The sequence below is a fragment of the Nilaparvata lugens genome, chromosome 5 (genome assembly GCF_014356525.2).
Source record: "Nilaparvata lugens isolate BPH chromosome 5, ASM1435652v1, whole genome shotgun sequence".
NCBI lineage: Eukaryota > Metazoa > Arthropoda > Insecta > Hemiptera > Delphacidae > Nilaparvata > Nilaparvata lugens.
This window is the reverse complement of record NC_052508.1, coordinates 16,841,638-16,858,798: the sequence shown is the minus strand read 5'-3', so window position 1 is coordinate 16,858,798 and position 17,161 is coordinate 16,841,638. Positions and strand designations below refer to the sequence as shown.

Genomic DNA, 17,161 nt, shown 5'->3' with positions numbered 1-17,161 from the left:
ATAGCCAGTCATTTATCTTACTGGTCATTTTCGCACAATGTTTATAAACCAATTGAAATTGAAATTATTTTTATTCTTCTCCTTAGAAAAGTACAAATAATATACCGGGTGATTACAAATGAAATAGACAACTTCAATAGCCTGTACAAAATTAAACTGGTGTATTTCAACATAGTAAGTGATATAGGTTTGTAGGGAATTTCTTGAAGTTTATGTTGGTAGAACTGTTGCTGGCTATTGTTGGCTGCTCCGTGTTACAACAGCCAGTTTAGTTTAGCAATATGGCCGCTACTCAAGTGGAGAAAGCTTATTGTGTTCTTGAATTAGCCAAAACAAACTCTGTTACTGTTGTGCAGCGTCATTTCAGAACAAAATACGGTAAACCACCACCAACAAGGCAATCAATTTATGACTGGTATGAACGTTTTGAAAGCAGTGGATGTGTGTGTAAGAAGAAGCACTGGAAGACCTTCTGTTACAGAAGAAAAAATTGATAGTGTTCGTGATGTTTTTGTACGAAGTCCAGGAAAATCGACTAGATCAGCGAGTTTAGAATTGCAAATTCCTCAACCTACTGTGTGGAAAATTCTGCGGAAACGTTTGAAAATGACACCTTATAAATTGCAGTTAGTACAAAGTTTAAATGACAATGATAGATTTGTACGTAAAAATTTTTGTCAAGAGATGCAACATTGTCTTGAAAATGACGACACATTGTTTAATCGCCTAATTTTCAGTGATGAATGCACTTTTAACATTAGTGGAAAAGTTAGCAGACATCATGTACGAGTATGGGGAACAGAAAACCCAAGAGAGACTGTACAGCATATACGCGATTCTCCTAAAGTGAACGTGTTTTGCGCTTTATCCTGTGAAAAGGTTTACGGACCTTTCTTCTTCCAAGAACCATCAGTAACCGGAAGAATTTATCTGTACATGTTAACCGAATGGTTAATGCCTCAACTCCATGAAGATAGTTGTAACTTCATTTTTGTACAAGATTGAGCTCCGCCTCACTGGTACTCAGACGTCAGAGGGTATCTGGATGAACATCTTCCTAGACGATGGATCGGCCGTGTAAGTGAGGAAAACGTTGTGTTTCAGCCGTGGCCACCTCGTAGTCCGGACCTAACGCCCTGCGACTTTTTTTTGTGGGGCTATGTAAAAGACAGAGTTTTCGTACCACCGCTTCCTGTTGATATCGATGATCTTAAACAACGAATCACAAATGCTCTTGCTACAGCATTTCGTTCTAATAATAAGCACTAAACCATAACATTTAGTATACACATATATCTGTATAGTGAGAATATAATTTCTATAAGTTCTAATGGTAGTTTTTATACTCGCTCGACTGGGCTGAGTGGCAATAGTTCCATTAGAACACATGGGATTTGTATTTCCACTGTACCAGTCACTGACTTCATATGGGCTTAGAGGATCTTTTCTATTTCAACTACTGCAGTCATCTCAAAGCCTGGTTCTCATTAGTAGAGTTAGTGGTAGAGTTCCCTGGGCAAGTACTAACTATCTTGTGAACTCTCCCAATGAAAACGTTCATGGTAGATTACTAGTTTTTAGTAGAATAGAGTGGGATAGTACTCTACCACTTGACTTCCCCCACCACCGCTTCTCACTATACTCTACCACTACTATGCTAATGGAAACAGTCTCGAGCTAGTTGAGTAGAGTAGAGTTCTGCTCACTAGACAACACACTTTACCTACTATTCTCAGTTGTAGTGAAAGCAGTTACTCGACCAAGTAAGTATAGTAGAGTTAATATGCCAGTTACTCGACCACTAACTCTACTAGTGAAAAACATGCTTCGAAATTGAACCAAAGCCACGTCTGTCATGCAGTACTCCGATCAGACTCATGACCGATATTTCTTTGGATTGGAGGGATGGTGGTAGGACAGAACACACGACATGTGTGGCATGCACCATTGTAAACCGTTTTCATCCGTGATCGGATCGGAGTGCGATTGGAACACTGCATGACAATTGTCGCCCCCGTTTTAATAAGTTCTATTTTTTCTCACGTTCTCAGCTCCTGCACAATAAACTGCAAGGCGAGAAGTCGCGACTGGCTGTGGCCGTGCAAGCGTGCGAAGCGGCCGCTGCTTGCATCTCGCGGCCGAGCAGCCCAATGGAAGCGTCGGCGCCCATCCCCGACCGCGAGATCGCCGTCCGCATCCGCCTCGAAGACCTCATCGACCAGGTAAACTCTGGACAGTCTTCAGCATGGTGTCACCAGTAATTCGATCTAATCTTCCTCGTTTTTTCTTCCGATTTCGATTATTTAATCTTGATTGATTTTCGATTTTTGTTGCTTCAACAGTACTGGGTTCTATTTCCATATTATTGTTTGGTCGTCTTTGAGGGATATCAAAAATTGAAAGGAAAAGAAGTTGATGTTGTCAATATCACTATATTTGTTCAAAATTAATTCATATTACAGAACCAGGTTTCATGGTAACCCCTACCACATCTTCAGCAGAACTAAAGATTTAGTTATTCATGATATATATTCTTGATTGAAGATTTGTTAGTTTTTTGAAGTGTAAATTGTTATTTTAATGAGTGATAGTTAGCTTAACCTACAATTTAATTTGAACTGTAGTAAAAATTTGAGAAAGTACAGTTGTTTTGGGCATAAGCCTGTTGTGCCTTCTCACATAAGTGCGATAATTGTACATGACTGAATAAATGAATAAATAAAGAAGATATGAAAAAGTATGAATTTTTCTAGATTGCAGGACCAAGAAACTCAAGATTATGGACTACAATAATTATTATCATTGGTGATTGTATGAGAGTGAATAGAACCTCTATTATTACTATTAAAAGGGAATTAAAATATGCTGTTGATTTAATATTGTAAATATAATGCTAGTGTTCAATCTTGCATCAACGAATAAAGCCAAATAATTTTAATATACGGTACCGAACAATTGTTTTTCATCAAGAAATCATTTCCCCATGCTAAGGAGGAATCATTTATTGGGATAAGAACAATACTATTTTGAACAGAAGTAATGCTGGTTAGTTTTAATTGAAATTAATGATAATTTTTCAAGTTCATGTTAAGTTACTGTAAGGTAATCCTGCTTTCTTTTTATATTAAAGCTCAATTTAGGATAATAATATCTACTAATTGTTTGTTTAATCTTCAATTAGTGCTTCATATAAGCTTACAAAATTAACACTTCAAACTGACTGAAGCTGTTGATGTGGTTATCACTAGCTTTCTATTTTATTTGTGATCTCGTTAATTTATCATTTTGTTTAAATGTGTTGATTTTTTAATTTCTAACTTTACTTTTTTCTCTTACTGTATTTTATTTGCTTTTTATTTCATTGCCTTCCACGAGAGCAATGGGTTTTAGTTTTCTCAATTACATTTTTAAAAAATTTTATTAATTGTTTTGTGTGTTTTGCACTTTTCTTTTTTGCATGTGTCTCTGTGTGTAATTCTGACCATCTAGAGCAATACAAATCCGGAAGAACCAACCTCGATTCGTTTGAAAAAACTTCTTAAGAGATTGGAAGATGAGGGTGTTCTCGATAAAGTGGAATCCATGTGCACAAAGGTGAAGTTTTTGTTCCATCATCTTTCCAATCGTTTTATCAAATTTCCAATTATTTATTTATAAATTGATACATACAATATCATTCTCAACTATGAATGATTGGGAAAGGAACAACTGGCTTAAAACTGTTTCTTTCTCAAATTTGGGAAATTATAATTGTTTAAGTCATTGTCCGGCTTGTATTTTTATATCACCTGTATGTGTTACTCATTGTAAGCTATTACGAGCAAATTGTGAGTTATGATGTAAATCAAAACAAATTTGTAAATGTTACAATTGGCGATAGCCGAGTGACAATTATATCATCTTTCACAGTGACAGTTATCAATTAACTTCTATTTCATAACATAGTCTATTATGATATGTGAGCTCTGTAAACAATCAACAATATATTTTACTTTGGATCGTGCATTTATATTCTAGTACTTCAAATTCGTAGAATTCCATTCTCCAGGAAACATTCTTAGGTATTCACTTAGGTATGATATCTTCTTCTGTAATGTTTGTATCATATTATCAGGTTTGCATTATTCAAGAAAATGATTACAAGAATTTTATCCTCAACTGTATTGTAAACCAAAAACAATGATAAATTTTGTTCTAATTTCTAAGAATGGAATAGTGAGTTTCACTTGACCTGTTGATGTAGCTTTTGTTTTATTTATTGGTTAATTTCAATGTTTCATCTTAATTAATGGATGAGTTAAATTCCATATTGCTAAGTTTAGATTGTGGTGATAACACTATTAAAATATTTCACCATAATTGTCAACTTAACTCACTAGTACCTGTTACATTAAAATTTTTATACAACGCTAAATTATAGTACTTGATTCAATTGATAAATAAATTTGAAAATCAAGTACAGTAATTAAGACTGAATTCATCTACAGAGTTTTCCTAGTATAGAAGTGAATGTTAACATGGTTTCTACTCTCTGAAATTGCAGGTGCAAAATAGGTTGTCAACACTGGGCTCTAGTGCTAGTGAACTGGAGGAGAAAGAGCGTGAGTTGGCAGCACTGGGTCAGTTGATAAAAGAGCAGACTGCGCATGTCACTGAGTGGCGGTCAAAGCCTGCCAAGCTCAGAACTGATGCCGCGCGGTCTGAGATCTCCAACATGCAGGTTAGCTTCTTCCATTCACCTATTCAATTCTGAAACATGTGTAAAACCAGGTGAACCAGGCATACGTTGTCATGCCTATTGTTCCTTACAATAATATAGAATGAGTCAAAAATATACTGCAATGGACGTTTCCACAAACATGACACCAGCAAGACATTCTTTGGCGGTACGCCAATCCAATCAGAATAAAATAATCATTCAATGTCGGAGGACATTCTGTATATTGTGTGGTGACAAATTCGTTGTGTGTGAAACGCCCATTCTGTAAGGAGCTCAATCTATAGTTGAATATGTATGAGAAAAGTTATAGGTTCAGAAGGAACACTTTGATACCGAGCTAAAGATGACAGAAGATTGCACTATAAATAAATAATTTATATTTCAATTTATGATTTTAGAATTTTCAGGGGCTCAATAAAGGTACTGAAATTATTATCAATTCCTATTTAAAACTATTATGGAATCAAATGGAACCAGCAAGAAGTTTGTAGCATTGATGCCGATTGAGATAAAGTGTAAAATGTGCTTAGCTACATTATTTCCCAGTTTAAAAAGAAATATAATGTCATTATCTCGATTCACGTGATTGTATCTTGAATATGTGATTCACTCATCTTAACTTCAGAAATTCAAATTCAAATTCAAATTTATTCACACTCATAAATACATATACAGAAACCAAATAGAGTCTAGCTTGATAAATACAACAATAATCCATCTAAAATTTAATAATAGATTGTAAGTAATAGTATATAATATAATATTAATGTGAACAATAACTGCTCACAAAGTGCTTCATGAAGCACTTGTCCGTGAGCAGGAGTTGAGGTTTAATCGGATATAGGAGGAGAAAAAAGCCTACACACACACACACACACACAAACACACACACATTCAATCACCATCATCAAGTAATTTTATTGATTGATTGTAGCATTTCCTCTCTTTAAATATACTTATATTATGAAATGTAGTTAAAACTGCGAAAAAATGGGAGGAAGAATCACCAGTATAATTTTTTTCAACATAATTCATGACAAGAGAGGGGAAAAAAATGAAAAATAAAAGATGAGACATAACAGCGATAAATAAAACAATGTCTGCAGATCAAAGCTCAAAGCAAAGGTTAAACTTTAAAGGATACAGAAGTAACTACAGTAAAAAGACCATACTACACTGAAATTCATATTCAATAATGGATTAGATATTAGCACCATGTGTTTCTCAGCTTACTACTTTGAATAAGTCTTCTACATCTAATGGTGAATGAAGCCATAGCCAACTCTTCGTTTGTTTTAGGAATTTCTTGAGATTCTGTAGCTTTCTAATCTCATCTGGGAGAATATTGAAGAATTTAGGTCCAAGGAATAAAAAGCATCTCTGGAAGGTAGTGCTGTTTGGTTTGGGGAGTCAGATTAGCATCCTTGTAGTTTGCCTAGTTATCTGCTGATTTTGTTCAAGATTCCCCATTTGATTCCTATCCCCACTCATTTTATAAAACAAAGATAAAACTTTCAGTACATACATGTATCTGAAAGGTAGAATTCCAAAGAACCTGAATATTGGGAAAGTATGCGTTCGTCTATTAGCTCCAAACATTATTCTAACAATTGATTTTTGTAGGACTATAAGATTTTTAAAATGAGACATGAAGGTAGATGCATAACATGAAATTCCGTATTCCAGCCTACTATTGAAGAAAGAGAAATACATTACACAAAGAATATTTACAGGGAAGAATTGACACAGTTGATAGAAAGTCCTAACCAAGTATAAGAGGTACCCTTTTACTTTATTCACATGCAAATCCCAATTTAGACTTTGATCCAATATTAGCCCAAGATATTTAATAGAGTCAGATTGTTGAATTACCTCACAGTCACAACTCACAGATCTGCAACCGACCTGATGATACCTGACAGGATCAGTGAAACTAAATGGTGATGATAATGAAAAGTTTATATAGGAAGTCTTGCTCGCATTTAGTGCTAGTTTGTTACAGTTGAACCAGCATCGCAAATCAAACAAATCCAGCTGCATCATTTCATGCAGTTCTTCTTCATTTTTAGCAGAATACGCTAAAATCAGGAAATCAGGATTAGGAGTCAAAAAAGACAAAAAACAGAAACATTATAGAGGTTTGATGAATGAAATACCAGAGCTATATGAGGTTTGCATGAATTGAACTCCTTTAAATGCAAATTTAAATTAATCATAAATATGTTTTCATTACAATTCGGCCGAGTTGGTAATCTAAAACTTAATGCATTCTGTTTCCAGGAACTTCTGACAACAGTTGGTGACAAAAAAATGAAACTAATAACTGAGGGAGGTTCAGCTGATGACAAGGACCTCGATAACCAACTTGATGAGCTGGAACGCCTGGTAATTGAACTCAATTTATTTAATTTCTGAAAACTGGTAATTTCTTCCATGAATTGAAGCTGTTTTGCATACATTATTCCCAATAGAAGTCGTTTCATGCTTCATTCAAACAAAATTTATAAGCATTTTTATCAAGCATCAAATAAAAATCATGAGAATTATAGAAAAGAAAGTCTCTTGTTGAGTAAAAATCATTAAATCAATAAAAAAACCAAATAGTTTGTATCTTGTAATGTTAGTTATATAATTGCTCTATGATGCTCTATTTTCAAGTTTGAAGTAAAAGGATTCATCTATTGTTAATTACTCCACACGCAATCAGCATTTGCTTATCCAGTCCATAGACATGCGACCTATGAGAAGAATCCTTCTTATTCAGGATTAAGATTTTATAATAAATTACCTGAGACCATTCGAAAAATCGAATCTCTAAAGCTTTTTAAGAAATCTGTGAAAATAATCTTAGTTGATAAAGCGTACTACTCGGTGGCAGAATTCAATTAACCATAAACTCTGCAAACTCAATGACACAAAGTAAAATGCTCACATTTGCTCTATTTTTAGGATTAAGAATAATGATAGATTTAATATAGGCTACACTTTGTTATATACTGTTACTGTTTTATTTTACGTGTTGAAAATCTTACTTAGTTCTAAGGATGCAATTATTTGAAAAATCACCTATCAAATGGGAGTATTCCCAACATTATGATGTAATGTGATGTAAAATGATAAATTAATAAATAAAGTTAGTCTGTTGTTACGGATGGATTTGTCACTTGATTTGCAAAATTAGTATTTGTAAATTAGTGAATGGAGATGCATGAATTGAAATTGAATCGATAATTTATTTTGAACATTGAAAATGCTATTATTTTTACATTGGAAATGTGTGTTTACAGTTGATGGACACTATTGCGAAGAAACAATCGGAGCAAAGTCTGATGGACCAGTACAGAAACACAGCACAGGAGACCCAGTCCTGGTTGGAGTCCCTAGGGAAGAGACTGGATGTATTGGAGAAGGGCAGTGGCCTTGATTGCATGCAGAAGTTGACGACTTTGGCTGAAATCGGCTTGGAGTTCAACGACAATGCTCTGCCGAAAGTGAATGAAGTCAAGGCTCTGGCCAATCAGGTCATGGCTGTTGTTACGAATTTGGACTCGCAGCAAGTTGAAGAACAGGTACTTTTAAGTTTCAGATTCAAAACAATTGAACTTTTTCAAATTCCCATATTACTTCTATCACCTTACTCTTCAATTTTCTAAAATGAAGATTACATTCATTCAAATTCTGATTTAAATAATATATTTCTTACCCGGGGCAGTTAATGTTAGGCCTATAATTATACTATAAGCACATCATCTACTCAACTTATTACACTATACATTTTATTATATAAATACAAATTACGAGGTAAAACAACCCAACTAACTGCCTCCCAACGAATAATTGACATCCAACTAGCTTCATTATTATTAGATGATTACTGGTTTTCATAATGATCTATTTTCCAGGATCTTCCCGGACGTATTCCTCAAGTTTATTGAAATATTGAACCAATTATAAACTTTGATATCTAAAAACTTGAAATTCAAAAAAATTCACTTCAATTATGCAGATACTTCTCAATCTCATTGTTAGTTTAACATATTTTATTATCTCAAAAATTATGTTTTTACTGTTTTTCAGACAAGGAATTGTATTGTTAATTATTATACTAAAACTTACCCATTACTTAACGATAATTATTGTACTAAAATCCAAATTAATATGCCGACAACTTTAATGCAAGATTGTATTCCATTCAATTTATTGAAACTCATTTTTATTCTTGCTTGAACTTTAATTCATCACACTAGAATACAAATTGATATGTTATCTACTTCACTCTTATGTAATATTCAATTCTACATTGAAACTCACTTATTCAAATTCCTCTTACTTTAACTGTAATTAAGTACGCTAGAATCAAAATTAATAAGCCATCAACTCCAATGCAATATTGTATTATATTCTATATTGAAACGTATTTACATTTATTTATACTTGAAAAACTGTTTTTTTTTCAGTTGAAGGCAGTTGAAAGGAGGTACAACGACATTGCAAAGAGGATTCAGCGCAAGGCTCAGGTGCTAGAAAGCACAAAGAAGGGACTGGACTCGGCTCAGCAAGAAGTGGCTCAGGCGCGTGAGTGGGTCCAGGCTAAAATGGCGCTTGTCAACAATCCTCCTCCTTTAGGGTTCGACTCTAAAGCAGCTGATGAACGACTATTAGTTCTTAGGGTATTGTTAATTATTATACTAAAACTTACCCATTACTTAACGATAATTATTGTACTAAAATCCAAATTAATATGCCGACAACTTTAATGCAAGATTGTATTCCATTCAATTTATTGAAACTCATTTTTATTCTTGCTTGAACTTTAATTCATCACACTAGAAAATAAAATTTAAACTAAAATCCTTTAAAATCATTTTAAACTAAAATCCCGTTTGCACAATATTAGTTTAATCTCTGTATTGAGTTTAAACTCTGAAAAAGTTTAAACCTCCAAAGCAGGAGGTTTAAACCAAATAATTTGGATTAACTTGACATTTGTAAAGATTTGATGGGGAAACAGCTTTTAGTGAATTATTTTTCGACGGTTGTATTTAATGGTTCTGTAGACGATAATTATTATTAATTTAGATTATAGTGAATCATTATTTGAATGTAAAAATAATTGTAATGGAGGAATTGATAGAAGTTTTTAATGCGATTGATAAAGATGACTGCGAAGAAGTTTTGAAAATGAGAAAAATTGGGCAAAAAACAAATAATTTAAATTTATGGAATAGAGAATTTTTTTAACGGTTTTGCTTGAGTACAGCAACTGCCAATTCATTATTTTGATTGAATAAACCACTTGATAGAAAATAATACAATTTTTAACAGTGGTCTTCGATTGGAAAACATGTTTTTAATAACACATAAATGAGATATTGCTTTCGAGAGATTTCTAATAAACGAGGAAGACCATAGTAGATTCAAGCGTAACCAAATAACTTTTTTATCTTACATTCTAAAATATATTTTCTGGTGCCAACTAAACATAATTTTTTAAAGAATTTCTTGATCGCTTTCCACTTTTAGAACCGTACAGCTTACAACTCTGTGGATTTTGAACAAGAACAAGAAAATACTCAAATATTAGCTACATAACCTCAAATTACTGATGGTTTGTAAACAAATAACAAGTTTCCTGTAAAAATCAGGACATTCTATTACCAACTTAACGCTAAACTAGTTCAACTTAAACTGGATTAGTAAATGCACTGAGAAAACCGATTCAAGTTTAAACTTTCGGATTAACTTAAACTCGATTAACTTAATCGAGTTTAGCAATCTATACTGTGCAAACGGCCCTAAATATTTTGGTAGTTGGAGTTTGGTACATTTTTGGCCATATTCAAGCACTCAAACTACAGCAGAACTAATAACACATCCCAACATAATTTTCAATGAGGTTACTTGAAAGTGGTACTAATTTTTAAATGGGTGGTCATTTAGATGGAAAAATGAGTTCACAATGTGAACTAGCAATTGAAATTTATTAGTTTTTGTCTTATAGACTATTATTCTGTAACTATTAGACATGTGTATGGAGATCGAATTGAAGATGGTTGTTCTTTATTAATACAATATTATGTAAACCATTCACTTATCAAACATCAAATCTACCCATTTTTGAATGTATCAATAGTGGGAAATTCATTAGTTCATTTTATATTTCAAACTTCTTCCATTCAATAGTTTGGAAATGTATAAATTTCGTATAAATTTCATTTATTTGATATTTCAAACTTTACTCTTCCAATATTTTGCAATAATTTCTTTTAATCAATGTATCAAAATTCATCAACTCATTTAATGCTTTGATAACACCTCTTATCAAATATATTTATTTATTTCATTGACAATCACAAATAATAATTATAATATAATATGATTGGGGAAGACAACAGGCATAGCCCATAACTTTCTTCTCCCAAATTTTCACAAATAAAAGTTTCAAAAAAGAATGATGTTATAATTTCACTTTTCACTTCAAAAAGTCCAATTTCCACTTCAAAACTAATGACTTAACTAAAAATATACCTGAAAATGACGAATTTTTAAGTGAGCAAACCATCTCAAAATCATCAATATTATAAAATTATTTTCAAAAAATTGTACAGTCTCATAAGTACAGTAGGCCTATATTTAGTTCACCAGGAAAAGATTTCTGGCTAACATTTGAAAACTATTATCAACAATGATAACCAGAGCGTTTCATTAATGGAATAGTTATAATACATATTAATTTATCCATTATTTTCAAATTATTGAACTTTTGAATGCACTCGCAGAACACGCTGAAAGAAGCGGAAGGCAAGCAGTCGCTAGTGGAGGCGGTAGACAAGCGACTGGCAGCGCTCCACGCGGAACTCGAACCAAGCGAAATAGATGAGCTGGAAGGCGGATGTCTGCGGCTGCTGGAGTGCGAGGTTGCCGAGTTGACCGGCGGGCTACGTGCGGAAGTCAGCCGCGTTTCGGCCGCCGGCCAGGAGAGGCGGCAGCTGGAGGCGGAGTGTGCCGCCGCCCGGGAGCGCTTGGCTGAGCTGGCCAATGAGGATCTCGATCCTATCAAGGAGCAGCCGCTCACGGCTGCAGGCGTGGATGAAGTCTACAAACGGTTCAAGGTACTCTCTATTTTAACAATTATTCATTTTTCAGTTTCACTTTTCATTACGAACTGCTTATCAACAATCAATTTAGACTGCTATGTCGTTCTAAAAGTTTTTTAAGTGATTATCTATGTATCAAAATACTATACATACATACATATAAATATGCATAATATGTATTTGTTTTTCAACATAATATACAATATGATTGGGAAAGAACATCAAGCAACCTAAAACTGTCTTCCAAATTTTAGATAACTTTACTTCTACTTATTAACATTTATTGGAATCTTATCAATTTGAATGTATAATATCATATCAGGGCTACTTTAAAGTTTAATTACAAGGTATAAGGGTACTAGTTATTCTTTGTAATTGAATAAAATTATTTGAAATAAATGATACAATTTGTGCTATTGTAATTTAATTATATTATTCGAATAAACCATTTTTTTTTGTTTCAGAATATCGAGGGTAATTTCAAACAGTTTGGAGATGGAGACCTTGCGAAACTTCAAAAGCATGCTTCAGTGTTGTCAAAAGATTGTGATGATGCTGACAAAGCGAAACTGAAAGGAATTGTGCAAGGTGAGCTGTCAATAAATCGTCATTCCTTCTTCTGTTGATTTACCTTTTAATGCAACTTTCTCTCTTCCAATACTGTTCTCCAATAAAACTAAACACAGTTGTGAAGGCTAATATAAACCAACTTGATTTTAGAACGACAATATTATTTATAACAAAAATCCAAATCTAAGTGCTATTAAATCCTCTGTATTTAATGATTTTGTTTTGTCATATGTTTATATTCCGTGACCAGTGAGAAAAACAAAAATGGAATATTTAACTATCATTCCAACTGTTTCGAATGCTATTTGCATCGATCAAAATTAATTTTGACTCACCGCATGTAAGTATCGTCGTAGATACACGTCTCAAGCATACAGTCATTTGAGAGTACAAGAGATGAATGGCGCATTCCTTATAAACATTGATTCGATGTATTGGAACAAGGAATGGAAGGAATGATTATAAGTGTTGTTAGCTGAATTAGGGAACAGGCAGCAGTTACGATCACGGAAGAGGGGTACAAACTACATTAACGTTTTGCTATCTCAAACCCAAAAAATAAATGTGATAAATGACTGATACATCTCCAGTTGATGAAAATTCACATTCGATTCTTGTACTTCTTGTCTTATGAATTTTGTTTTGATTTTAACGATTTACTTTATTATATGTAAATTACTATTCACTCTTTAATTATTCTTCCAATTTACATTTTATTTGTGAATCATTTATTCCATCCATTTAATTATCCACTCTTGTCTATTTGAAAATCCACCTTTGATTCTCAATCTTGTCTTCTGTATTTTTTTCTCGATCTTGAAGATTTAATATTCCATTTGTAGGAATTTGTGACGATTACGAGAGATGCCAGAAGAAGGTGCAGAATAAGATAGCTGCTCTGTCTGATCTGTTGGCTGCGAGGAAATTGTTCGAAAGTGACGTGGACAAGGCTGAGAGCTGGATGAACGAGGCTGAGGTCGCTCTATCGGCTGATATTCGAACTGGCAATTTGGATTTGATGCAAGAACAACTGTCCAAGGTGAGAAAAAAATATCTCTATTTCCTATATTCACCAGTACTTGAGAACAACAAGAAGAAGAGAAACATTTTTAAATTTTTAATATAATTCTGATTCTTTTGTAATTCTTTTTTGTCATAGGTATCCTGGTGGAATTTCATTTCTCATTTTTAATCTCAAACGAAATTATCTTTGCATAATTTCGATAAAGTTATAGAAACTATTAACGAACTGGTACTCAAAAACTATTTTTGCTTACAAGAGGAGCAATCCAGAAATATCTGAAAACATTTATTCATATTCCACCCCTAACACAAAGCTTTGAGGATTTGCCTTAAATAATTTTTATTTTTTTGTAAAAGAAAATTGCAAACATCAATACTTGAAAGCTATTGTCTTCAATACATTAATATTAACTAGACTGGTTATTTTTCAAATAATTGATTCAATAAGATGATATAAAATCAATAGATAATTCTGTTAACTCCATTTGTATATAATATGTTTACATAAACTTGTGTTCTTTTTTGTTCATAATATGTTTACATAAACTTGTGTTCTTTTTTGAGAAAAACATTCTTCTCTACACAGTTTTCCAACAACCATCCAAGATAAAAAAGTTGAATATTTTGAATAGGCTATGAAGGTTATTATCCTCTGTAATACAACATTTTTACAAACCTTGTTAATTTAATAGATTTGAACATTGCTCCTCGTGTGTTCGAGCTACTAAGGGTATGATCACAGTGTATGTGCAAGTGCAGATCATGCATTAGCCGAAAAACAAAATCTGGAAAGAGCAATTGAAATACTTTGTGACTTGCATATAGCTGCTCACACTGAACGCAAACAAGCAAGTGCACGCGTTCAGTGTGAATGTTTCTATTGCTATTTTTAGATTTTGTTCCTCATCTGCGCGCTTGGTTATGCCTAACCAATGTTGCACTTGCACATATACGCATTCAATGTGATCATACCCTAATCCCTAACCAGGTATTATCATAGAGAACCAATAGCGTAAGTAGATATACCATGGTATAGGGCGTTTATGTTGCCACTTTTACTGTTATCTCAAGCCGATTACTGTCGATTTTTACTGTTTTGTTGTGGTGAAAGTGTATGAACGGCACAGTATTCATATTTCATATTCATATTTATTTATTCATAGACAATAGATACAATCCAGGTAAAAAAAAACAGGCATTCGCCCAAAACTGCTCTAAACCTTAATTTGGAGTACACAGTCTCACACAGCTTCACGGAAAAGATACTACGTGGACTATCGGCTTGTGATAACAGTAAAAGTTGCGACATAAAGGTCCTATACCATGGGATATCTACTTACGCTATTGTTTCTCTATGGTATTATATAATTCTCATAATGTTTCGTTACCTTGAGAATGACGACAAAGATCTTAATGAGATTCTCATGATGATTTGTTACGTTGTGTTTGCAGTACGCCAAGCTGAACGACGAGAGCGTGGCGGTGGGTCGCGACTTGGACAAGCTGTCTGACGCGGGTGCGCGGATGATCCTGAGCGAGCCAGACCGCCTGACGCTGACGGGTCAGCTGAACGCACTGCGCGACCGGCACTCGCGCATCGGCGTCGCCGTCAAGGGACGCATCAAGGCGCTGGGCGACGCCCTTGAGGCGGCCAAGTTCGCGCACGAGAAGGGCGAGCAGACGATGAAGTTGGTGAGCCGAGTGCAGGCTGACATGAAGGAGCTGTGCAAACCGGTTGGGAGCAGAGCTGAAGATGTGCAGGGCATGATCGATCGCTATCAGGTGAGAAGCGCATTGAATAGTTTATCAATATTGCTTTCAAACAGATAAATAATACCTTGTTTCACACATAATATATCAAGTGGAAAAAAATATATTAAAAACACAATGATGTAGTTTTATTTAAAAAAAAACACACACACAAACATTTTTCAACACCTGTGGTGTCATCTTCAATGTAATAAAGAAATAAATGCTATATATTCGACCAGATATTTATTCCCATTACAAATAATAAATACCACTACATCTCACCTCACCAAACACTGTATCACAAGTGAAAAATATTTCATTTTGCTGCTTTAAAATCAATGATTATGTTTCAAATTTCAGTTTGTAAGTTCAGTTATAAGAATGAATTTTCAATATTTACTTGTAATTAAGGCATAACTTATAATTTCTATTCGATCGGAAATACAGATAGGATTTTTTGTAAACTGCACGAAATACAAATTTATTGAGGCATTGGCAATTACATTTATGAAAAACAGCAGCCTTCTGTCCAAGTATTCTTCTTTATAAATTCATACAATCATTTGAAACTCAGTTTATATGCTTCATATTTCCCTATCACCAATTTTCAAATCACTGAAAATTGTTCATTCGCTAAGTTACTTTCAATCTGGGATTTTGTACTGTATTGAAGATGGTACTTCAGTATATTCAGGGCTCATCTTCTGACTGATCCATTGATATTTATAAAAATTGAAAAAATCAATCATATTGAAGCTTGGTTTTTAGGGCACTTCTATTAAATATAATGGCCCAATAAACCAATTGGATTGATGGTTCAATGTCCCAAAAACCAGGCCTAGATCATTCATGTTTTAAAAACCAGAGAATCAATGCCGAGTTTGTTTCATCCCACTTCCTCACCCCAGTTTATAATTAGTTGAACAAATCTGGGTAGTACCATTTATATTTCTTTATTTTGTATCTCAATTCTCTGGTCCTTCTCCAAGAACTATTTCCATTGTTTGTCAACTTCTAGGCCCTTCTCGACGAACTGAAATCGTGGAAAAATGGTCTGGGAGATCTAGCGAACGTGGCCGAACTACAGGGAGTCACCCAGCAACAGAACGATCTCATCCAGTCGATCGAAGACCAGATCGCCAAGTTGCGACAACTGTTGCTCCTCAGGGAGCAATTCTTGGCTCTCATCACTGAGATTGCAACCTTCATCGCCAAGTACACAGAGGTGGTGCGTGATATTGAGAAGACTGGCACTTCTATCGAAGACAAAATTAAGAAGTATGATGAGGTGAGTCATGGATGCCTATTTACTGATCCAATTTTTAATCATATTAAAAGTGAGATGCATAATATGTATTTTAATTTGAATTGATGTTGTTTTCCATGAACAGAGACACTTGATAATAGATCTTTTGATTTTAAGATTCTTTTGCACGGTTGCACAAAAGTCTGTTTAATCATGAGACTTTTTAGAAAAGAATACCCATGATTGGTTCGCATTTCCAACCAGGATTGGTTGGACCATTGATTGGCATTTAATCACAGTTGAAATTTAACAGGCTTCTGTGCAACTGAGCCTTTGTTTCAAAGTCAATATTCGAATAAACTTACTTCTTTCGCGTGGAATTACACATTTCTCAACCAAAAAAGTAAGTTTATTTATATATTTACTTTGATAAAGAGTGTGTCAGCTTCACCGGAGTTAGGTCTATTTCAATTCATGTTGTGGTATTTATTCATAATGAATCAACCAATTAGATTTTTTAAATTGAAGATTCATTATTATTTATTTCATACATTACTTATCATAGAAATTTAGTTATAGAACATTAGTTATAGTTATCGCTAGAAAATTAGTTATAGGAATAGGTTTCATGGAATACCATGCTACATAATCTGCTGAAATAGTTAATGTTGAATAGACAATGACAATAATTTATAATTTCTTCGTATTCCTTATTTATTATTTATTTAGCTTATGGCAGATACACAACAAATA

General features: G+C 33.8%; 1 protein-coding gene across 1 annotated transcript in view; it reads left to right on the top strand.

The window, feature by feature from the left end:
- The window catches only part of LOC111053776 (nesprin-1-like), a 189,600-nt gene that overhangs the window by 133,501 nt on the left and 38,938 nt on the right, over positions 1-17,161 (top strand). Inside the window, exons 77-87 of the mRNA XM_039429393.1 lie at positions 2,052-2,222; positions 3,490-3,594; positions 4,544-4,720; positions 7,001-7,105; positions 8,008-8,289; positions 9,178-9,390; positions 11,500-11,832; positions 12,282-12,405; positions 13,230-13,426; positions 14,863-15,192; positions 16,181-16,450. Coding sequence (XP_039285327.1) covers positions 2,052-2,222; positions 3,490-3,594; positions 4,544-4,720; positions 7,001-7,105; positions 8,008-8,289; positions 9,178-9,390; positions 11,500-11,832; positions 12,282-12,405; positions 13,230-13,426; positions 14,863-15,192; positions 16,181-16,450 — 2,307 coding nt within the window. The remainder of the gene's footprint in view (positions 1-2,051; positions 2,223-3,489; positions 3,595-4,543; positions 4,721-7,000; positions 7,106-8,007; positions 8,290-9,177; positions 9,391-11,499; positions 11,833-12,281; positions 12,406-13,229; positions 13,427-14,862; positions 15,193-16,180; positions 16,451-17,161) is intronic.